The 24,647-nt window shown below is 38.2% G+C and overlaps 1 protein-coding gene across 5 annotated transcripts in view; it reads right to left on the bottom strand.

The window, feature by feature from the left end:
• The window catches only part of clasp2 (cytoplasmic linker associated protein 2), a 153,035-nt gene that overhangs the window by 101,456 nt on the left and 26,932 nt on the right, over positions 1–24,647 (bottom strand). For all 5 annotated transcript variants that reach the window (XM_057827956.1, XM_057827947.1, XM_057827948.1 and 2 more), the window contains exons 4-7: positions 21,577–21,668; positions 13,954–14,029; positions 11,064–11,161; positions 1,357–1,427 (exon numbers count right to left, since the gene is read on the bottom strand). In XM_057827956.1, the coding sequence (XP_057683939.1) occupies positions 1,357–1,427; positions 11,064–11,161; positions 13,954–14,029; positions 21,577–21,668 (337 nt within the window). The remainder of the gene's footprint in view (positions 1–1,356; positions 1,428–11,063; positions 11,162–13,953; positions 14,030–21,576; positions 21,669–24,647) is intronic.

Here is a 24,647-nt window from a genome sequence, read left to right as displayed (position 1 = left end):
CTTCTCCAAAACGCAAACTTGCGGTTAAAAGGTGACACTTCAAAAATCGCCTGTTAACGGCGTTTAAAAAAAAAAACTATTACTGACACTACATGCAATGAAGAAAAGTGCTTTTTTTGCGGAGTGTAAAGCTTACGGTTAGCGGTTTAGCGTACTTCTGGTGAACATTTCAAAATAAAAGCACGTCATGTTTGTCATACAAATAACAATTGTTGTTACTGTTTTGAATCATTTTGGAAAGGCAAAGTCAGTGTTTTGAATCTGTTAACATTCCATTCTTTTGCACTAGTTAATGCTATCAGCATTTGACCTAATTGTTTTTTTGTGATTTATTCTTGTTATTTATGTGTTTATTTGCACTTTATTAAAGAATTCAAGTGTTCCCAATTTTTTTTTGTGAATTAATAAGCATCAACAAAAAATTAATTGCTAAATTAGTTGAATTTTTTTTTTTTTTTTAATTATTAGTCAACTAATCGTAAAAATAGCCGGCTGACTAATCGGGAGAAAATTAGTCGTTTGGGACAGCCCTAATTTTATTAATAAAAATATCATTAATACGAATAAAAATAATAATGTAAAAGAAATGTCGTTCAAAAAACAAACTCTGTATCCTTTGCAAAAAAAAAAAAAAAAAATTCCATTCGGGATAAAAATATACATTTACATATCAAAAAATATTTTCACATAGAATTAAATTTTACATGAAATGCAATTAAAGGAAGTCAAGTTATGAATCATCAAAAATTGGAAAAATATTAACAATAATTTATTTTTTAATTTACTCAAACTTAAAAAATTTGCATTTTTAAAAACAACCTTTTGAGATACTTTTTATCTGGGGGGGGGGAAGCAAATTGATAAAATAATATTTGAATTAAAAGAAATATACACACATTTTGAAGAAGCCTGTTTTTTTTTTTAAATCGGGCATTGATATTACCAATAGCGAAACAACTATACAAAATGTCTCCATTTAAAACAACTACGTATATGAAAATAGTAGCAAAATAAATACATTAAAAGACGTGGTATCGTTGTAATATCATGCATATATTTTTGTCCGACACAGCATGACAACACTGATTCTATTTATACTTAAACAATGAAAAGGTCACGCACTGTCCACTGTACTGCTGTGCACACACACACACATGCACACACACACATACACTAGACTACTAATCCTGTTAGATTCTATTACATGGCAAGGGAGTGACACAATCACAAGAGCAGACGGTCAAGCCATCACACGCACTAATATATACTGTATAAATACACAGGAGCAAAACAATTTTGTCATTCCAACAAGATGGTGTTCATCATTTAGCAAAGTAAACAAGACGATCGACTGACCATGACTGGGGCTGAGAGCCATGTTGCCTGAATTCAGAGCCTCATCAAAGCGCGTAAATATGGTCTGCAACCTACAAGGAGAAGAAAACAAACATTTAATCGAGCACCATGACTGAATGCATTTGTCAATACTGGTTCTGAAACGTGTTTGTCGCCGCACGTGAGCGTCTCGCCGGGTGGGTGTGTCGACACAACAACAACACAAGATGGACGTCGCCCCGCCGGCTTGCACATGTATGACCAAAATAGAAGCGCAACACACCCCGGGGGGTAGAGCGCGCTTTGCTCACCGCTTGAATTCCGACTTGTAAAATGGGTTGATTGCCCTCCCTTCATTTGCATATCAAATCGCCGAAGAGAGAAGAAGCTCCTAGTTCCGCGCCATATTCCCAGAAGCGGTGACACGCTCCGTTCTTCAGCTCTTTGTATCCTACATGGTGCAGTGGCTCTCCGAAAAGGAGGGGGGCGTGAGGGGAGGGCCGAGCATGCACGCAAACCAAGCACCACCTACTGTTCTACATACGTGACTGGATGTGTCAATCACAGGCAGGGGAAGGAAAAAACACAGTCAAGCCAAGTTTGACTGCGTGTGATTAGCAGCCAGCAGATCTGGTTACCCTTTACATAACCTCCCGCCATACACGCACATATACACATTACACACAAACACACGCACTATTTCAGAGTGGGAGGGGCTAATGCTGTCTCCCTTTCTCACCGCATTTGACTCGCTGTGCTCGTCACCAGGGTGGGTGACTGGGTGCATATACACTTTCGCCTAGAAAGTGTAGCCCCCCCTCCCCCATAATGACAATATGTATTTTGTAAATAATGCATTATCACAACTTAAAGGGTATATTTCTGTCGCTGTTTACCCTCTTGTTACGTTGACGGGTCATATTGACCCGTTTCAAATTTTAACTATTGCTGTAATGATTAATCGATTACCTCGAGTAATTCCATCGGAAAAAGCTTCGAATCAAATTTACCTGCTTCGAAGATTCGTTTAATTAGAGTGACGCTGTAATGGTTTGTTTTAAAACTGTTGCACTTAGTTTTATCGATTTGGGTGGGTACACCGCCCTCTAATGGCAACAGTGAATATGCTATAACTCGTCTACCATAGCTGAATCCAGCTGCTCTCTGTTAAGACCAACATAAGGTATGTTTTTGTTTGAGCTAATAAGGTAGTCCCTGGGTTAAAACGTACCCGACGCCGGAGTGTCGTCCGCTATTTTGTCTCGTTTTTTAAAATGTTTTTTTAAAATAATGTTGAGTTTTATGATATATGCTTTCACTTTGGCGCAGAAAGCAGAGAGCAAGTAGTACTTCTACACGCGAAGAAGAGCAGTCGAGCAGCCGAGTAAGTGAGACAGAAGAAGAAAGAAAGACTGCGCGTACATTTGTTGCTTGTGAAGCATCCACAGAGGACAAACCTGTATATTACACCTTTTGTACTATTTATTAGGCATTATCAGTTGTGGTCGAATACTTGGGCCGAGTGTATGTAATTGTTTTTGATGATATGCTGTAGGCCTGAACGATATTGGAAAAAACTATTGCTGCGATTTTTTTGGTGTTTGCGATATATTGCGATATTATATTGCGATATTAAAAAAGAAATATATATATATATTTTTTTTAAAAGACATTTTTACAAGATGACTTGAATGGCTCTTTGGAAAGACTTTGGATGACTCATCATGACCACAGTGTACAGTATTCCATCGTTTTTCGCGGTTAATAGGGACCAGAACCCGCCGCGATAAGTGAAAAACCGCGAAGTAGCGCATAAACGCCACCCGCCCACCCCCCATTTTTTTTGTGTGTGTATGCGCTCAATGTATTTATTCAGATCTAGCACTGGAAAGAGATACATATAAGACATGTGTTTTCTTCACCCCTCCCCCCCAAAGTATGATAAAAAAAAAAATATATATATATATATATATATATATATATATATATATTTCCCCCCCCCCCTCTAATAAATGCTTTTTAAGCACTTTAAATGTAATAATTATGATCAGTTTTAAACATAACTGTCCCACTGAATCATTTTTAAACAAGAATAAAGTACTGTAGTAGAAAAATGCTTGGCTTTATTAAATGCTTTTATTTACCTAACATGGCTGTGACTCTTAGAGTGACATGTAGAAATTACAAACTCCTCATAATCACTTCTGGCGTTTATTTTATATGTCTCGAACGTCTCCACATTCTCCCCCCACAGACACACACATTCATTCCAGCCCGCGCTCCTTTGCAGAAACTGTTTAACAAGTTAAACAGTTTGTTTGACAGATTGCTGCCCGGCTTCTTTGACCAGATCAAAGCCATCGTTAACTTTAATAAGCAAGTGCTGCAGTGACTGAGAGCTGGGAAAGGGGGTGAGAGAGGCTGTGCGAGCGAATGAAGCAGATCAAGGGTTTGTGGATCAGAAAAAAAACAAACAAAAAAACTATCGCACGTCCTTGCGATGGGACTATCGCGCATGCCCACATCGCGATGGCGATGTTTAAACAATATATCGTTCAGGCACTAACTGCTACATGCTATTCGTTTGTGTATAATGTTATTGCTGTAGCAGCAGCTAGTTATAAAAGCAAATCTGAATTGCTGTCATTGAAGATGAAACTGATTTAATTTCATTTTTAGTTTAGTTTCATTCTACAAGTGTTGATCTCACGAGCAACTGAATAAAGTCAGCAAACCTCACGGATGTCTGACATCGTCATTTAGGAGCTTAGCTTGCTGTCTAGATAGGACTTAGCTCCAACGTCTTGGTGAGGACGGCACAATGACATATAATACATGTGTTTGGATGATTATTTTGAGATTTGGGGGGTATTTAGAGGAATTTAAATGGTTAATTCCAACATACGCAGAACTTCGGGGTACGTCGCCAGAGCAGGAATGGAACTTGTTCGTAACCCGTGAAACTACCTCTACGTTTGATTATGCATCCGTTATTTAGTTTGTGGGAATATGTGTTTGAACAACAAAAAACAACAACAAAAAGTTAGCATTTTATAGCATTTAAGCTAGCGGACTTTTACTATGCAAGTTAGCCAATTCTTTTGTTGTACATAGATACCCATTAATTTTTTTATATTGATTGAGTCAAATCTCTGGTATTTTCATTTACTTTTAAATGCATTTATTACTCTTATAAAATGAAAGTGCAATTCTTTATAGTTTGAAGAAACACTTAAACATTTACTGTTCTTTTGAAAGCATAATCTTTGCAAGCCAAGATAAATATTACTGCAATCTGCAACGCACTTACTGTTTGTAATCGATTACTCTATTATTTGATCTAGCTATTTTTTTATAATTTACTATATACTGTATATTTTATTTTATATTATTTGGATGTTTACTCACAGAGGGCAAATTGAACAGTTTTCTTCCCCTCCCAGTCCAAATTGGATTGGACGTTTATTGCTGTCAATGGAAGCCAATGTGTCTGAGCTTAATTTTTAATAATTTGTCGAAACATGCACATTCCTGGGGTCAAACTGACCCAACAAAAGTCTGTTAACAGGAGGGTTAAAGCAGCACCTGAAGGCTTGGACTTTTTCATAAAAGTCTTAAATGTCGTGTTGATAGCAACAGGAGTGAGACATTCATTTATCAATCGTGCTAGCTGCTAACACAGTGAGATGATGCACAGCCCCTCCCTGCACCTTTCACTGTCAACAAGAAGGCGAGAGGAACAAAATAAGAGCCTGAAAAGGCTCAAGCCGTCAGGTCATGATTGAACTTACGGTCACAGATTCAGACTAGGGGTCTTTTTGGAAAGAATTTTTTTTTTTCTTTACGTAGCATATTGAACTGTACTTGATATGTTGGAAAACGTTCGCGAAGCGTAGCATGAGTACCACCTCCACCCTGAGTATTTCCCTACCTCCACTTCACTACATGGCACCCTAGGCAACCTTCTAGCTGCCTATGCTGAGGGCCGACACTGTTCGCCACAAATCGTTGATGCTAATAATCGCACATTTTGAGTCATTGAATTTTGATTTTCATACTGGATTTGCAGGTTTAACTTTTGGATGAAAAGTACTGAGACATAAGAGTGTCCCCTATTTAATTTTTAGTTAAAAAAAAAAAATAAATAAAAAATAAAAATAGGAATAACGAGTGCTAGCTATGTCAGCATCGAACTTCATAATGGATTGGTTTTCCTTGCCTGTCATCATTCAGTTGAACAGTTTGTGCATGAATTGTAGCCTAATGGTATTAAAAGTCCAATTTTTGGGTATTCACTTCTGGGTTCACCCTTTCTGCCAATCTTTTGTCAGCTCCCTTCATTGTCTACCGCTGTGTCCTCATTCTCGGCCTTATCTGATGTAAACTCTTCCCCCGTTGATATGCGATACGGTCAGAGAGACTTCAGCTCAGCTCTGTTGTGAAACCTACGTTAAAGTACTGTCGGTCATGCACTTCCTTCCAGACAACTGTGTGTTTACACTGGAGACTTGATGTACACAACACATGACACATGGTCGGCATTCGCAGACGCAACGCTCACTGGTAGCAGTCAGCACATTATTCAGACACGGATGACGAGGAGAGTTATAATAATAACCTTCAGCACGCAGCTAGAGATGAAAAACTTTAGCCATTGGTATTATCCCTTCAAATGCTAATTATTGGCATTACAAAAAAGCTTCACATCAAATGGTTCATTTAATTACAGTGGTGTTGTAATGGTAATGCTATTATGCTAGCAAAGCCAGGTGGCATGCTAACTTTAGCACAACATGGCCCCTCTGTTCGTGTCCACTCTGTTACGTACAAATGGCAACCTATAAATGAAATCATACAATTTAAACATTTTCCATAGATTATCTTATTGTGTGACTAATTTAACATACTTTTGAAAAAAGTAGTGCTACAACAATTGAGTAATTCAATTAGAAAAAAGCTTCAAATCAAATTTTGCCGCTTCAAGAGTTCGTTTAATTAGAGTTGTGTTGTAATGATTTGTTTTGAAAGTGTTTGCATTTAGTTTTATTGATTTGGGTGGATACAGTGCCCTCAGCTGGCAACAGTAAATATGAAATAACTTGTCTAAAATCTGAATCCAACTGGTCACTGATAGGGTTGGGCATCGAGCATCGATGGGAACCGGTTCTAACACTCCAATGCTCCCGGAATCGTTCGAATTTTAAAATTTTGATTCCTTGTTTCGATGCAGTGATCGCCGAGCGGAAAAAAATTGCTCGAGTTTAAAGACTGATATTTATACAGTATACAAGTTATAATTAGCCCTATGAGAAGTCCATTTAATTTCAAAAAAACGTTGAGAAGACTTTAATATAAACTATGCATTTTTTTGGACCCTGCAATTTTTTTTTTTTTTGGACCCTGCCTCTTAAAAGAATCGGAATCGGGAATTGTTCAGAACTGGAATCGAAACGTGGAATCGGAACCGGAATTGTTCAATTTCAAACGATGCCCAACCCTAGTCACTGATAAGGTAAGAGGTTTATGTTTTCGTGATTTAGTTAAGTATATTTAGAATTGTTTTGTGGGAATATGTGTTTGAATGTTTAGTTCAGGGCATTGTTATTTAAAAAAATAAATAAGCATTTAAGCTAGCTGACTCTTGCTATGCAAGTTAGCCAAATATTCTTATGTTGTGCTTATCCTCATTTAATCCTTTTTTTTTTAGTGTTTGAGGCGGAGATAAGGTATTATAATCTATTGTTAAATGCAATTATTACTCTTGTCCAAGTGCAATTCTGCATAGTCTGAAGAAACACGTTTTTTTATATTGTATTCGCATTTAGGGGCCGTTTACATAGTGACTCTCCGAGAAGACGAAAAATTTCATGTTTGCATTTATATGGTTCTGTCTCCATTCAAACAATGTCGCAATTTCGCATGAAAACGATGTAGCATTCATGCCAGGCCCTAGGGGGCAGTGCAGATTTACAAGGCGACAGCGAATGATGCACTTTGACCTCCTTAGCCAGGACGACAACATTGCCCGGATTGCCCGCCCACTCCAAGCAATGGCATTTTCTTTCGTTCAAAAAGGCACAAAAATGGAAACATTCAACATATTTACATTAAAATTTTTTTATAAAAACAGTAAATTAAAGCCGACATTCCGCGATATTTGCTGTTTTTAATGTTTAGTACCACCGCTGCCCACGCCCAATGTGACGTGTACGAGTGCTGATGTTATCAGCGCGGTCCCCCGCTGCAGGAGCTTTTGACATGCATGCAAGCCCCCCTTAATCCCCCGCAATCGAATTATTCCACTTTGGAGGCAGGATTCCAAGGTTTGCGTCTTTGCCTTCCGTCTTCGCCGACACCGTACTAACGCGAGGTCACTCCGCAACACAGTTATTGCGTCCTCATGTCCAGAGTCGCCATGTAAACTGCCCCTTAATGCTCTTTTGAAAGTGCAATCTTGTCAAGCCAAAATAAATATTATTTCAAGTATAAACACTTTGTTTTACATCTCCTAAAATTTATTGTGCAACAAATGTTTGGTTCATAATCAGATTACTCGATTATTAAAACTAAATAATTAATCGATTTATTTTAGCTGCAGCCCTATATGTAAAATCAATAAGTGGATATGAAACCCTACGACTGTATATGTTACCATGGGGTAAGTACAGAATAGTTTGACATGTAAATAAAATATTCATAACAAACAATGTATAAATGATACAAATAATACATGCTGTACATTCATTCCCTCATGATACTGTCCATGTTGGTGTGCGTGGTGGGGGTGTGTGAAAATGCAAATACATACATAGATGCAAATAAAGTGGACATCAATGTTTTTAGAACTTTTTTTTATTCCTATAACAAAATTTTAAAAATCCGCGATTGAGTGGGCAAAGGTTGAGCCATGAAGTATCCCTGTATTTCTATTCTTATTTCTTTTTGCAGTTGTTACTTTAAAATTTTCCATTTAACATTTTATTCCCGTTTCTTAATATTTGGGGTAATTTTTTTAACAGTTGTGTTTTTCCCCAAGTCATTAGTCTTTTAAATAAAATTGATTTTACAATATTTCTGAAAATATTGCTACACTTTTGCTTATTTCTTATCCAGTATTGATATATTTTTCAACTGAATACTTTGTTTCTTGTTTCACATTTTGTATTTTTTTGTATTTTTGTTTTTTTAATATTGCTTTAACTTTGTAGATTTTTCCCCTTAGATTTGTATATGTTGCATTTCTTGGCAGTTTTTTTGATAGTATATATACAGTGTTTCCCCTAGGATTTTTTGAAGCTGTGGTGGTGGGCTGCATCGGAGTCGGACAGCCTCACCATGTCGTGCCACAGCGAATTTTTTTTCCTTCATTTTTTCCCCCAAGAAGAACCATAACAAAGATATATTTGAAATATTTCATTAGCCAGGCTAATGTTGTACCTCTCAGCTACAGTACATGTATGTAAAATGCGTAGCTGATTACAGCTACGTTACCCGATGTACTAATGCGACTTTTTTTCTCGTGGCAATAGTACGACTTACATCTCGTAGTGACTCAGGGTTGGCAACCCAAACTGTTGAAAGAGCCATATTTGACCCCCAAAAAAACACAAAAAAAACTGATACAGTATGTCTGGAGCCACAAAAAATTAAAAGCCTTTAACAAGCCTTATAATTATCGATACTAGCTATATTAGCCTACTATAGAAATACGTAATTAGCCTTCATGATTAAATGTTTGTTTTCCCTGCAGTGGATCCTATAGAGAATGACGCACCACGTGACTACTCTGTTGTACTATGCCACCACAAGTTTAACTTCATTACAATATTAATGAATTGAAAGAATGTTTGTGTCATGTTTGTCCTCCTAGAAATCCTATTAAAACAAAAAAATATATTTCCCTCCCCCATCTTTTTCCATTTAAAAAAAAAAAAAAGCTCCGAAGCATCGCTAAAGAGCCGCATGCGGCCCGAGAGCCGCGGGTTGCAGACCACCGTCGTAGTCCTCCTTTTTCCTTTTATTTGACCCTCATAAGTACTACATTACCACAACAATAACAGTCCTTCTGTCAACTGACCCATTTAGAGCACTGGGGGAATTCTAATAGCCGTGTAAAGAGTTTTACTTGATTCGGTGAGAAGGTGAATAGTTTTTTCCCCGTTGTTCGTAAACTAAATTTCCACACAAAGGCACGTCGAGGTACCATTAACTTAGCAAGGAGAGGTATGAGAGTCATTTTTCGAGTGTCCCAGAGCTCGCGAAATTTGGGTGGGGGGGCGCATTTATCAAAGTTTCGTCAGCCGTAATTGTCTGAAGTTGGCGCGCCGGTGTTGTGCCGAAAAATAGCCACTCCACGTGAAATGTCCCCCCTGACGGGAGCGCCCACACGTCACTCGTACAAACAGCCTTTTCTTACCAATCGATGGACACAGAAACGACGTTCTTGTACCGTGAATATGTATCATTTTACTCTGCTTGAACTGATAAATCGTTTACTGTGACCAACGCTCTGAAAATAGAGCAAGGCTTTATTTTGGGCCCCGCCTCTCCGCAGTCTCTCAGCGCAAGTTAGTCAAAGTTTGCTTTCCGTCCAAGACGGCCGTCCACCGCTCACTTTCGCCGAAAAGTCCGATCCAAATTATTGTAATGCCCCGGATATGGGCAAGAAGGAGAGAAGTCTGTATTTGCTTACCCACTTTATTGTGGTAACAATAATAAAGAAAAACAATAACAAAATAACAGCGGGCTGCTACAACATGCGACCGCTATCTCTCGCTATCTCGCTCGTTCTCCCATTCTTCCTACTCGTTCCCCTTGCGTCTCTTAAGGGGGGGCCTGCATAGTTACGAACATTAGGCTACAATACACAATGAATAGGTGTCCGCTGAACTCCTCCCACTCGGCTGCCGCTAGTTTGAAGCGGCCTTAAAAAATTTTTTTTTATTTAAATAAATAAATAAAATACATCTCATTTGCCAGGCGTGGCGGCTTTCATTTTAGTGTGGCGGTGCGCCACAATCTGTCGAATATAGGGGAATCCCTGATATATAATACATAATTCATAGTTAAATACTCTGGTCTTTTCCAATAAAACTGTTATGTTTCAATACTTTTTAAAACATTTTCTGTAGGTTTTGCTGTCAACATATTTTAATATTGTCTTTGTTCAATATTCAATATTTTTTTTTGCAATATAATTTTTACCCAATCGTTTGTTTTGGTTGGTTTTATCCTTAATACAGTAATTGGGTAATTAACTTTAATTTTTCTACTTTACAATATATTTTTTGGGGGGGGGGTAACACAGTATTACAAAAAAAATCTAATAATGTTTTCTATTGGATCTACAGGAATCACTGTCACTATTGTAGCCTCTTTTAACCAGAAAAACTTGTAGCATCAAAGAGGATGTAGAAATGGACAGGAAATGTTTTTATTTGTGTCATATGTCCTATAAAGCAATTTATAAATAAACTTTGCTTTGACTAGAATGGCAATATGAAGTTTTCACATCATTCCATCATTTAATGCAAGTGGGACAACCGAGAGACACATGACTCTCGCCCGCCCTTCAGCCCCCGCCGACCAATGCCAGTCAGCATTGTGCTCGGGATCAAAAGCGTCTCTGTGAAGGGCAGAGTGGTGCATGGCGTGGCCTGGGACTGACCGGCCCATGGGTGCGTGTGCGCGCTCGAGTGTGTCCCGGCGTGCGCGTGAAAACAACTGACCGTCCGGCAGGCAGTCCTCTCTTTGCCAAGTCCGCTCGTACCCTTTCGCCGACGTGCCGGTAAACATCCACTATTGTTGTGATGGAGGCCTCTCGTACCTGCACCACAGAAAATCAAAGTAGTAAGCATTTCATTCAAAACATTGACAGATATGGTGTTGATAACCAAAACAGCTGCATCTAAAAGCGTACATAAAATGTGACACAGGCCAGGGAATTAAGTATGGCTTTTAAGTTGAAGCACACTTCCAATTCCACTAGTTGATGTCCAATCCATTAAAAGTGGGAGGGTGGCAGCAAATGAAAATTTGTTCAGTCAAAATGAATTGGATGTCTCGCGCTGTCAATGGAAGTCAGTTAGCTGACGTAGACACTATTTAAATGGAAGATTTTGGTGGCAATGTGTTGGTTCCTTTTCATTTCAAACAGTGATACCTAAGCCTGTCGCAATATGCAAATGTAAATAAAAATGAGGGCGGTAATTTTGTAAGTTTCTGCGTGCATGCAGATATCTGTGCGTGTTTGTGTGTGCTGCGTGCACTCGCCACACGTGCGTGTTGATGGCATATGAGACTCAATTTCTTTCACAGATGTTTGTTGGTCATCAACATACCATAGAATTCAAGTTCAGACATACAAAATAAGGAAGCATCTATATAAAACATGAGGCTATCGGGGGAAAAAACAATGTAATTTACACTTTAGCCTGCTATAAAACATTGGTAGTCTTCTCCAAAATGCAATTTGCGGTTATGACACTTCAAACATGAAAACTCGCTGGTTTACAGCACTTGCAAACGATGCGAAAAAGGAAAAAATATCAATTACTGACACTACAGGCATGACGAAAACAGAACTGTTTTTTTTTTTTTTTTTAAACAGAATTTAAAGATTACGGTTAACGGCTTAGCGAACGCACTTCCAGTGAACATTTCCAAATAAAATCATGTCATGTTCGACATGTAAATAAAGGCTTCTGGCGTGAATCTCACATCCTTCAGATTCTACATTAAGAATAGCTTTAAAATCACACCCATTATGAATATTTCGATTGGAAATGAATAATTTGGCTTCAAATTGATATTATGCACACTTTGCAGGACAAGATGACAGTCATTTTGGATCAAAAATACACTTTTGATGGGCTCTACTTGGCAAAGAACAAAAATGGCGTTCATATTCTGATCTTAGCTTTCAAATGACTCGTTATGCATTGGGTTTTTTTTGTTTTTTTTGTAATATTTATTATTTTCGCCTACTAAAATTTGTTATCGCTACAGACCTAGATGTAATGAAATATCGATTCTTGGTGGGAGCATATCGATAACCTTTCGGGCTACAAAGTATCGCGATATATCACCTTTTCGATATATCTTCACATCCCTAATATAAAGTATATATCTGAATGTCTTACTCCTGGGCTGTCAAAGTGATCTTTGACAGGGATCACATTGTAGTTTTGGTAGTATTGCTCACTAGTCAGTCACTAACTGCTGCAACCATTAATGAGTTTTCAAAGTTTACGTTTTTGAGCCTAATTGCAACCTCTATTTTAACAATTTGTTTTTTATCCATTAAAAAAAAAAACTTTAAAGGAGGGAAAAGTTAAAATTTTTTTATTCACGTTTTTTTCAAGTTGTAATTGAAAAAAGGGGGGGAAATGGAAAATTATCTGTGTTTTGTAATGTTTTAACATGTAGTTTTCCAGTTTTTAATCACCGTTTTTATTTTATTTAAATTTTTCTAATAATAGGAATTAGTTAAAAAAACAACAACTAAGAAATGGTCTCTTATTTATAAAAGTAAATATTCTCTATTCCATTTGATTAAAAAAAAAGTTTATTCACATACTTTATATTTTAAAAAAGGGGGATAAAAAAAAAAAAAACAGTAAATATTAATTAATATTGAGGACGGAAAAAAAAAAAAAAAAAACAGTGGAAAACAAAGTTGATTAACATGATTTCCTTTCGCGGTCCACAAAAGATGATATGGCACACCGGATTTGGCCCGCAGGATACGAGTTTGACTTATGCTATCCACATTGTCCTGCTTAGCAGTTTATATTTCTGTCCAAAATTATCTTCACACTCAAGATAGGCTCCAATGATTCGGGAAAATTGCCATAAACAACATAACGACCCCTTAGCTGTCCAACAAAGGGCTTGTTGTAACAGTACACAGCAATAATATGGGTATTATAGCAGTATATATTGTGTATACCGCATCACACAATTTGTTGCAAATGCTGTATTTGCACTTGCTTTTGTATTTATTTTTCTTTTTACAAATGTGAAATCTAAAAAATGTAAACAAAATATTTCATCTTATATTTATGCCAAAATGCCACTGTATATCGGCAAACTTAAACTTTCTATGAGCCTTTGCTCAAGCCAGAGTTAAAAAAAAAAAAAAGTCAAGAAAATACATGCTAAAAAAATAAGCAATTTATAGCACATATGGTGAAATTAGCAGAGAAGCTTTCAGCCTAGCACTCACCTGCAATTAGGAGCATTACCAGCATTAAGTACATTACCTTGATTAGGCAATCTTCTGTGTCAATTTCAATCTTTTTGCTTCATCAGGTTAGTTTCAATCTTTCACCACTAAACTGCATTTGTGACAATAGCACATTAGAATATAAACCCTGCAGGGCTTGTTAACTCATTTTAATGCACTCCTGTGATTGGACCGCAGGATGCCATTAAAAAGGGCAAATGAGGGGTGGGCGTTCAGGATGCTGATTGGTAGAGACAGGGCGCGGGTGGCTAATCACCGGGTAGACGAGGGCAGCAGATTTCAGCTTTGGGCTCAAACGACTTCCTAGCTCCCCACCCCCTGACCAGCAAAAGTGTGCATCTTCTAGCAAATAATGGCAAAGCCGCTCTTACCTGAGGGTTCTGGTCTGCCGTCAGAGTGCACAGATGAGGAACGATCTTGCTCAGGCTCAAAGTATGAGCGCCATACCTGTGAAACAAAAATCACCAGCATGAACATTTTTGTACTAACTACAGACAAAGAAAAACAATAATAATAGTAGTAATAATGATAACAAAATAGTAATAACAACATACACATACATACAGTGCCTTGCAAAAGTATTCGGCCCCCTTGAACCTATCAACCTTTCGCCACATTTCAGGCTTCAAACAAAGATATAAAATTTTAATTTTTTGTCAAGAATCAACAACAATCGTGAAGTGGAACAAAATTTATTGGATAATTTCAACTTTTTTTAACAAAAAAAAAAACTGAAAAGTGGGGCGTGCAATATTATTCGGCCCTCTTGCGTTAATACTTTGTAGCGCCAACTTTTGCTCCAATTACAGCTGCAAGTCGCTTGGTATATGTTTCTATCAGTTTTGCACATCGAGAGACTGACATTCTTGCCCATTCTTCCTTGCAAAACAGCTCGAGCTCAGTGAGGTTGGATGGAGAGTGTTTGTGAACAGCAGTCTTCAGCTCTTTCCACAGATTCTCGATTGGATTCAGGTCTGGACTTTGACTTGGCCATTCTAACACCTGGATACGTTTATTTTTGAACCATTCCATTGTAGATTTGGCTTTATGTTTTGGATCATTGTCCTGTTGGAAGATAAATCTCCGTCCCAGTCTCAGGTCTTGTGCAGATACCAACAGGTTTTCTTCCAGAATGTTCCTGTATTTGGCTGCATCCATCTTCCCGTCAATTTTAACCATCTTCCCTGTCCCTGCTGAAGAAAAGCAGGCCCAAACCATGATGCTGCCACCACCATGTTTGACAGTGGGGATGGTGTGTTCAGGGTGATGAGCTGTGTTGCTTTTACGCCAAACATATCGTTTTGCATTGTGGCCAAAAAGTTCAATTTTGGTTTCATCTGACCAGAGCACCTTCTTCCACATGTTTGGTGTGTCTCCCAGGTGGCTTGTGGCAAACTTTAAACGAGACTTTTTATGGATATCTTTGAGAAATATCTTTCTTCTTGCCACTCTTTCATAAAGGCCAGATTTGTGCAGTGTACGACTGATTGTTGTCCTATGGACAGACTCTCCCACCTCAGCTGTAGATCTTTGCAGTTCATCCAGAGTGATCATGGACCTCTTGGCTGCATCTCTGATCAGTTTTCTCCTTGTTTGAGAAGAAAGTTTGGAAGGACGGCCGGGTCTTGGTAGATTTAAAGTGGTCTGATGCTCCTTCCATTTCAATATGATGGCTTGCACAGTGCTCCTTGAGATGTTTAAAGCTTGGGAAATCTTTTCGTATCCAAATCCGGCTTTAAACTTCTCCACAACAGTATCTCGGACCTGCCTGGTGTGTTCCTTGGTTTTCATAATGCTCTCTGCACTTTAAACAGAACCCTGAGACTATCACAGAGCAGGTGCATTTATACGGAGACTCGATTACACACAGGTGGATTCTAGTTATCATCATCGGTCATTTAGGACAACATTGGATCATTCAGAGATCCTCACTGAACTTCTGGAGTGAGTTTGCTGCACTGAAAGTAAAGGGGCCGAATAATATTGCACGCCCCACTTTTCAGTTTTTTATTTGTTAAAAAAGTTTAAATTATCCAATTAATGTTGTTCCACTTCACGACTGTGTCCCACTTGTTGTTGATTCTTGACAAAAAAATTAAATTTCATATCTTTATGTTTGAAGCCTGAAATGTGGCGAAAGGTTGCAAGATTCAAGGGGGCCGAATACTTTTGCAAGGCACTGTACATGAAGACATTATATACACATATACAGTGGGGCAAATAAGTATTTAGTGAACCACCAATTGTGCAAGTTCTCCTACTTGAAAAGATTAGAGAGGCCTGGAATTGTCAACATGGGTAAACCTCAACCATGAGAGACAGAATTTGTGGGGGGGGGGGGGGCGGGGGGGGGGGGGGGGGGACAGAAAATCACATTGTTTGATTTTTAAAGAATTTATTTCCAAATTAGAGTGGAAAATAAGTATTTGTTCAGCTACAAACACGCAAGATTTCTGGCTGTCAAAGAGGTCTAACATCTTCTAACGAGGTCTAACAAGGCTCAGCTCGGTGATACATGCTACATGGAGTTTTAGGATCGAAAAGAGGTAAGTACGTGATAATGTCTCGTTAAAACCATGGCGTCTTTAATTATGCGCTCGCATGCTCTCACCTCCAGTTAAGGTTTTGCTGTTTAAAAAAAAAAAAAAAAAACCTTAAATGTCCTCCTGTACAAAATTTTTCTTTCCCCTGAAAATTGAGATTTTAGGCTTTCCAATGATGTATCACACATGCATATAGGACAATTTTGAAATTTAGCCAAATGGAAGATCTCAGAGCGGAACTTCAAGTCACCTGAGTGTTTTCCGCCATATATACATTTATATTTATATTTTATGTGTACTTTCTTCAGCAGGGGGACACGTCTGGCAGTGCAGGATTTGAGTCCCTGGCAGCGCATTGTGTTACTGATAGTAGCCTTTGTTACTGTGGTCCCAGCTCTCTGTAGGTCATTCACTAGGTCCCCCCCGTGTGGTTCTGGGATTTTTGCTCCCCATTCTTGTTATCATTTTGACGCAACGGGGTGAGGATGGAGTTGAAAGTCCGTGTTGCCCAACGACAGCCCCAAAACATCACTGCTCTAAAGGAGATCTACATGGAGGAATGGGCCAAAATACCAGCAACAGTGTGTGAAAAGCTTGTGAAGAGTTACAGAAAACGTTTGGCCTCCGTTATTGCCAACAAAGTGTACATAACAAAGTATTGAGATGAACTTTTGGTATAGACCAAATACTTATTTTCCACCATGATTTGCAAATAAATTCTTTAAAAATCAAACAATGTGATTTTCTGTTTTTTTTTTCTTCTCCACATTCTGTCTCTCATGGTTGAGGTTTACCCACGTTGACAGTTACAGGCCTCTAATATTTTCAAGTGGGAGAACTTGCACAATTAGTGGTTGAGTAAATACTTATTTGCCCCACTGTATATCCATTAATAGCTAAACCCATGGCAACAAAAGTGATTGACAAAATTGAGTACTGCTTGTCTTTTTCCCTCCAAAATGTCATGTGACTCATTACAGGAGTGCTGTCAGCATTGCTGCAGAGATTGAAGAGGTGGGAGGTCAGCCTGTTTGTGCTCAGCCCATACACCACACTCTACATCAAATTGGTGTGCAAGGCTGTCACCCCAGGAGGAAGCCTCTTCTGAAGACGGTATACAAGAAAGCCCGCCCGTCTCATCAGACCATAGGACATGGTTCCAGTAATCCATGTAGCATTAGCATAGCATTCGTCTTAGCATTAGCATTAACTTTAGCGTAGCAAGCACCCTCCTTAAACAGGGGTCTCCAAAACAGTCCTCAAGGGGCCACTGTTGGTCCTGGTTTTTGTTCCAACCAATCCAGCACAAACAGTTTAACCAATGAGGTTGCTGCTAAAACAAGCTGCACCTAACTGCAATCAAATGATTACACTTAGAAGACACCAGATTGGTGAAAAATGGTTGCCTTGTCTGGTTAAAATGAAATGAAATCGTGCGCCCACTGCATCCTATGCCACCCTATAATGGAATAATTTCTCTCTCTGTCAAAGACTAACACATTTTAAAGTAACTAAAATATGACTAAGACTAATAAGTATTTCGTCCAAAAGCCTAAGACGAAAATTAAAAGGGCTGCCAAAAACAAGACTGCTGTCAACTGATTTACTGCCTAGCTTCTTGCTCGACAGCTAGCACGGGAGTGTCATCCATTAGCAAAAGAGCGCTATAGCCTTAGCGCCGCCGCTCAACTGGGCCGTGATGTTCTATCAGTGAGGTGACACAGTTCGCAAGAAACATCTGCAAGCGTTCCTCTGTATTAAAAGTCCACGTTTAGCTCCAAGAAGGCTTATGAAGTTATTAGCAATAGTAAGAGGGTTTATTATACATTTTTGACTCTTTTGCATCATCCCGCCAAGCCACCAACTTCAGAGGGGCACAGCTCGAGTAATGCGCAATGCATCGGCTCAAGTTACTACGCTTCACATAATGCAAGTCAAGGAAAAAAATGGCGATAAATGGTGGGAATATGCTGCCTCAGCAGGTTTTCGTCCCTTTAGTTTCTCAGCTGGAACTAGTAGGAGCCTCTGTGGTTGAAAATGGAGGAGGGGCAGTGATGTTATGTTTGGCAATTTAAGCCAGAAGATCATGTGAGGACTCCGGTGGGAGTTAATGCAGAGCAGACTTTAAAAAAATGTGAATGACAGGGTGGCAAAGCTAAGCTTTTTTTTAATGCAGAGGCGCCATATCATTCATAGATGAATTGGAAAGATAACTATTCCAACCCATCCAACTCATGTGAACGTACACAGTTCATTTTATTAATGAATGAATCATACTCATGATTGCATTTTATTATGTCCAAATAAACATTCAATTCATGAAATTAAAATAGCGTAATTGCCTGTTTTACTCATACTTTTGGTTACAATCTAGAATGAATGAATTTCAAAAACTACAATATCAATGAAAATACAATGAATTATTCATATATATGCAATATATGCAAAAATTGTAAAATTATTTATGCACATAAGAGCTGAGCAAAAATTACATTTAAAAAGATTGAAATGGTTTCATGACAGTTGGCGTCATAAGACCGTCATAATTATGACATGACACTGTCATGAACATTAATGAATGCATATGACAAATGTCATTAAGTGTCCTTAAGTGTCCTAACCCTAACACAGTTCCTAAACTCTAATCCTAACCCAAAGACATTCTCAATATTGTATCATGTATTGTATTCATGACAGGTGTCATGTCGTCATTTTGACAGTTTTATGACACAGAGTTCAAATATATTGTAACCTTTAAATGTATACAAAATTAATTTAACTTGATACTATTTTAGAAGAACTGTTTACGAAAAAATGAATCAAGCAATCATTTTATGAGCTATAACTAGATAAGGAATAAACAAATATCTATGATTACAAAACAGGTTTACTTAATGCCACTTTAAACCGATCTAATGTCCATGCAAAAATGCAGATAGTTTCACACACACAAATTCTATGTAGATTTGTCCAATAATGACTTTTTAACCGATATCCCAATATTGTCCAACTCCAAAAATCCAATACCAGTAACAAACCGATACAGATACATGCGGTTGTGGACTTACATATTATGGCTAACTGTATTGTATTGTGATGCCCCACTGGATACTTTATTAATGATAAATGTAACAACTTAAAAGTTTTCCAATAAGCATTATTTGAAAAATAAGGGAACTTTAACTCAAATTATGGAAAACATGCCTATATTGCACCACTATATTTGCTGTTGAAATCAAAATAGTGCGAACATCAGATTTTTGATCAAATTCAAGTGCAAAGTGCCAGTAAGACATTGCCATATCACATATGGCCCACACAGTGCTCCTGGCTCAAAATAACAACAAAGACACACTGCTTCAGTCCAGTGAACAAGGTATGTAATGAGTTTATAATTCATTATTTTTTAATAATTTATTGTTCATTTAATCTTTACACCATGAATGCTCAGATAACGAATGCCAAGCACCTTAGTTTGGAGACATCTAATGGTAAATAAACATAACTGCTGTGCTAAGCCGTGACTAGCCCTTGAACAAAGGCAGAAGGCTGCTACATTCACTTTGAAGGCAACATGCATATTAGCCCAAAACCGATAATGAAAAACCGATGTTGATATTATCCGATATAATTTACAATTTCATCAGTTGATAATATTGGCTACACGATAATATCGGACAACTCAAACGAATTATGTAAAAAAAAAAATCTTAAACCATCAGTTTTACATAATTTTTAATGCCTCGAACATTTAGGTATATGCTTTTTAAAGCCTGAATTTTCACAAAATCAATTTAATGACTTTTAATGCTTTTTAATGACACACAACCCTGCTGCTGTGCTGAGCTGTTACCAGCTCTTGTACAAAGGCAGATGGCATAAATGTTGGCTCAAAATTGATAATGAAAACCCAATGTCGATATAATCTAGGGCTGCAGCTATCGATTATTTTAGTAGTCGATTAATCGATGAACTAGTTAGTTCGAATAATGGAGTAATCGGAAAAGGAACATAAAAAATTTAAATACCTGAGTTGAGCCTCAAACGGTATAAAAAAATAAATAAATGAGGATCCATGTACAACAAAAGGACAATTGGCTAACTTTCATAGCAAAAGTCCGCTAGCTTAAATGCTATAAAACGCTTGCCTGGCTCTGCCAAACTATTCTCCCTGTATTTTTCAAACACTGAGAGAAATAGTCTGGGAACCATCCCATTAACGGCCTTTTCGAGCAGGTACAAAATCAATCGACAAATCAGATTCGTTTATTTACGTGACATGTTCTTCACGAGCAACGTCACTCTTGCGCGTCGAAAGTCGTCTCCACAACACAGATGGTCAACGGGATAACCGAGAACATGTTCCAATCCGCGGTAAATTCTGTTTTAAATTACCAAAAACACATCGACACGAGTCATTGACAATAGTCTGTCTCACGCTAGCCATGTTGAATAAACTCCGCTCTCTTCGTATGTTTACTTCCGCGCGCAAGTCCCTCGTGCTTCCGTCGTCAGTTAATAACGTCACGTCTGCCCGTCGCTGATTGGTCCACTCCGCTGTCTGTTTGCTGTGGCTTGCTCCGCCCTGGAAATTGTATCCGTGGGAATGGTGGCCAGACTCAATAGCTGGAACAGCGTTGAGTCTGGTGTACCAGGCAAATAAAATGCCAACTTTTTTTTTTGTTTTTTTACAATGCTATTAACAAACGGTTCAGACACATAATCCCGCAAACAACGGCTAAATATACTTAAACTTATACTTAAATAAACTAAATTAAGAATGCATTAAAAAAACATTTGCTTATGTTGGTCTTACCAGGGAGCAGCTGGATTGACCCATGTGAAATGAGGCAGACCAGAGGGCAATGTATCCACCCAAATCAATAAAACTAAATGCAAACACTTTCAAAATCAACCATTACAACGCCACTTTAATTAAATGAATACTCGAAGCAGCAAAATTTAATTCAAATCTTTTTTTCAAATCGAATACTCGAGTTAATCGATTAATCGATGTAGCACCAATATAATCAGATATTTTAAAATGCATTTATCGGCTGATATTATCGCGTAACCTCAGACAACTCGAATAAATAATATAAAAAAAAATTAACCATCAAGTTTACATAATTTTTAATGCATCAAATATTTAATTTCATGCTTTTTAAAGCCTGAATTTTGACCAAATCTATTTAATGACTTTTAATGCTTTTTAATGACCTGCATAAACCCTGTATTATTTAAGTAAATCAGGTAAGCAATTATTCAAGAAAGTATTAAAAAAAATCGGTAGAGCCAACAGAAGAGAACAGTCAAATTGCGAGCCACTAAGAGGATTAATCCCGAAGAGTGAAGCGACATGAGCCCTGAACATGGCATACTTTCTTGACACACGTTAGAAATTAGGACAAGGACATCTGCTTATTCTTCCCGAGAAGTGATCCTACTTACGAGCTGAGCGTGGCACTGAGGCAGAGGCACAGTCCTTCTCGGCTGCGGAAGTTCTTGTGTTTAAAGCCGGGCAGCAGCCTTTCCCACACGTACTGGAGGGACACACGGAGCAAATTAGCAACAAAGGAAAAAGACCCCGGCGGGCCACTGAGGAGATTAAGAGAGCAGATGCGACGGTGACAACCGGCAGCGATGGCTAGTGTGACGGCAACACAGGCGACCAAAGAATAAAAACTGATGTGGCGCCACCGCTCGCTCAAGCCAAAAGAGGGCACTGTTGTGCGCTTGATAGATGTGCTGTGTAGTTAATTTTAACTAACACATGGCATGTCAAATTGATTGTTCCATGTATCCGCTACGAATATACTCCACATATCAATCTGGAAAAGATACAATCGAGACCAGTTTCACACTGAACAAAAACATCAGTTTCCCGTCAAAAAAAGCTTTTCGGGACATTCTTTGCTCCTCTTTTAATGAGGAAAGAAGTATATTTCACAGCTAAAAACATGTTTATTCACAGACTTTTTATTCTACATAATTCCATTACTAGAGCTGGGAATCTTTGGGCACCTAATGATTCGATTACAATTACGATTCAGAGGCTCCGATTCGATTATAAAACGATTATTGATGCATCCCCCTCCTTTTTTTTTTTTTTTTTTTTTAAATGTTTTGTACATTAGTTCGGAAATTGTTCAAAAATACTCTCAGGCTAAACCAAACTACTATTTCAGTATCAAGTTAACATATAGCAGTAAACAAATATAAAAAAATAACAGTAAATAAAAAACTCCAGTCCCCATTCTGTATCAGCAGCTTTAAACTACATTCAATTAATTTAATGTTGTGAATCAACCGTTAAAGTTGTTAAAATTGCTCCCGTTATTCCATAATTTCCCTTTTGTCTACTTTCAACATGTGAAAGTTTTAAAACTATTTTAAAGATAGATTCAAATCAATATTTTACTGGTTTAGGAGTATTTTAGATAAAAAAGTTAATTAGGTTTGCTTGGAAGGTTCGTTACAACAGCCTTGCAGGGAAGTGTACCGCTTTAAGATGGCGGCCGTTTACTAACGCCCGCATCTAGCTTTTTGTAGATGTGCTGCTAACACTATCGAAGCTATATTGCATCTAGTCCTATATAAATGATATCTACCGTAACATTATGTGGATGTACTTTGTAGCAGCTTTTCGGCAGCAGTCAGGTATGTTGTTGTGTTTTTTAATCTCGTGGCATGCGTTGAGCTAGAGCCGTGAGTTGAGCATTGGCATTACCCGAGGGGCCGGGTAATGAGAAGCATGATGTTTAGCTACTCTCACTCCGTTCCTCATTGCGTCCCGAAGACCCGCGGCGCGGTGAGTGTGCTGTACTTCCGCTTTACTTGGCATATTTCAATAATCGGAATTTGGATGTTTGTGAATCGTTCTCGAATCTTCCACGGCCGAATCGCGAATAATTTAAGAATCGGAAATTTTGCACACCTCTATTCATTACTACCATTTTATTTTCTTATGGGTTCTAACTGCAAGCGTGTGTTTTAACTTTTTATCTACGGTAAACTTGAGCGTCCTGAAAGGCGCCCAGAAATAAAAGGTATTATTTGAGACAAAACTTGGGAAATTGGCCTATCTACAAATACTTCTTCGCATTCCGCCATTGTATTCAAGTAAATAGTCACTTTCTGGTCACGTGTACAGCTCCCGCCTCATTCCCTTAATTAGCTCGTCATCAGAAGGCAGCCAATCCACATCAAGATACACAACAACGTATTGGTTGGTGGAGGAGTAAAAGCAATGATTTCTGTGAAGGAAAGCTCTTCGTGACACGATTCCTCTTTTTTTTAATGAAGAAATGAGGTGTACTGTAATTTTTGAACTATAAGCCGCTCCTTTTCCCCTCCGCTTTGAACCCTGCGGCTTATATAGTCCAGTGCGTCTTATTTGTTGATTTATTTGGGTTAATGGGTAACACTTTATTTGAGAGCAGCGTCACAAGACTGCCATAATTGTGAAATGACATTATCATGGGCATTAATGAATGCTTATGACAGATGTCATTAAGTATCATCTGGCAAACTATGTCACAAACTCCATTTATGTCCAGCTCTGATCTTTACATCCATTCAATAGGGAGATAATTTGCCAGATGACACAAAATGACATCTGTCATAAGCATTCATTAATGCCCATGATAATGTCATTTCACAATTATGATGGTCTTATGACAGTCTGATGGCACCGCTGTCAAATGAAGTGTTACCAAAATTCCATAACTAGCAATTAATGAAACAACTAGAACAGTAACTGAAGAAAAAATTAGCACAGAACATGAATTTTGATGTTTTACATCTGTAGTGCTGCAATGCATGCTAGGGGGCATGTTGGATCACAACAGCGTTGACAGTACTGTAGGTGGCAGCAGAGGTTGACTGTCTCCCCTAAGAGAACAGTGATGGCCAATTGAAGCATCTTGAGGCAATGAAGCATTGGTTTAAAGCTTTTTGGTGGTTCATTTGGTCTTATGACAGTCTTATGATGCCGCTGTCAAATAAAGTGTTACCGGTTGGTATCTTTTGGTGTAAATATCCCTTAACACAGTGAGGACAGCTGCGGCATATCTATGAACAAATGCTGTTTTCGTTTCAGATTTGGTGGGTGGCAGCTTATAGTCAGGTACGCCTTACAGTGCGAAAATTACGGTATCCAATTGTATTGATACTGAAATGATGTATCCGGATACAATATTTGATTACAGGTAGTCCGCGGGTAATGAACGAGTTCCGTTCCTACGCTGGCGACATAAACCGAATACCAGCGTAAATTGGAATCAACCCTTTATTTTTATTCTATTTGTGATTAAATGCGATCTTTTGTCTTGGTTTTTACGTTGTATTGATTTAAATGTGATTTTTATGATCTTCATGTGATGTAAAGCACTTTGAATTGCCTTGCGTTGAATTGTGCTATATAAATAAATTTGCCTTGCCTTGCCTTTAAGTACCCCAAAATAACTATCCAAAAAGTCCATAAGTATTTTGTTTAATGATGGCGGATACACTGTCCTCAG

Source organism: Corythoichthys intestinalis, chromosome 22 (genome assembly GCF_030265065.1).
Source record: "Corythoichthys intestinalis isolate RoL2023-P3 chromosome 22, ASM3026506v1, whole genome shotgun sequence".
Lineage (NCBI taxonomy): Eukaryota > Metazoa > Chordata > Actinopteri > Syngnathiformes > Syngnathidae > Corythoichthys > Corythoichthys intestinalis.
The sequence above is the reverse complement of the archived record's forward strand: the minus strand, read 5'-3'. Positions and strand labels throughout refer to the sequence as shown.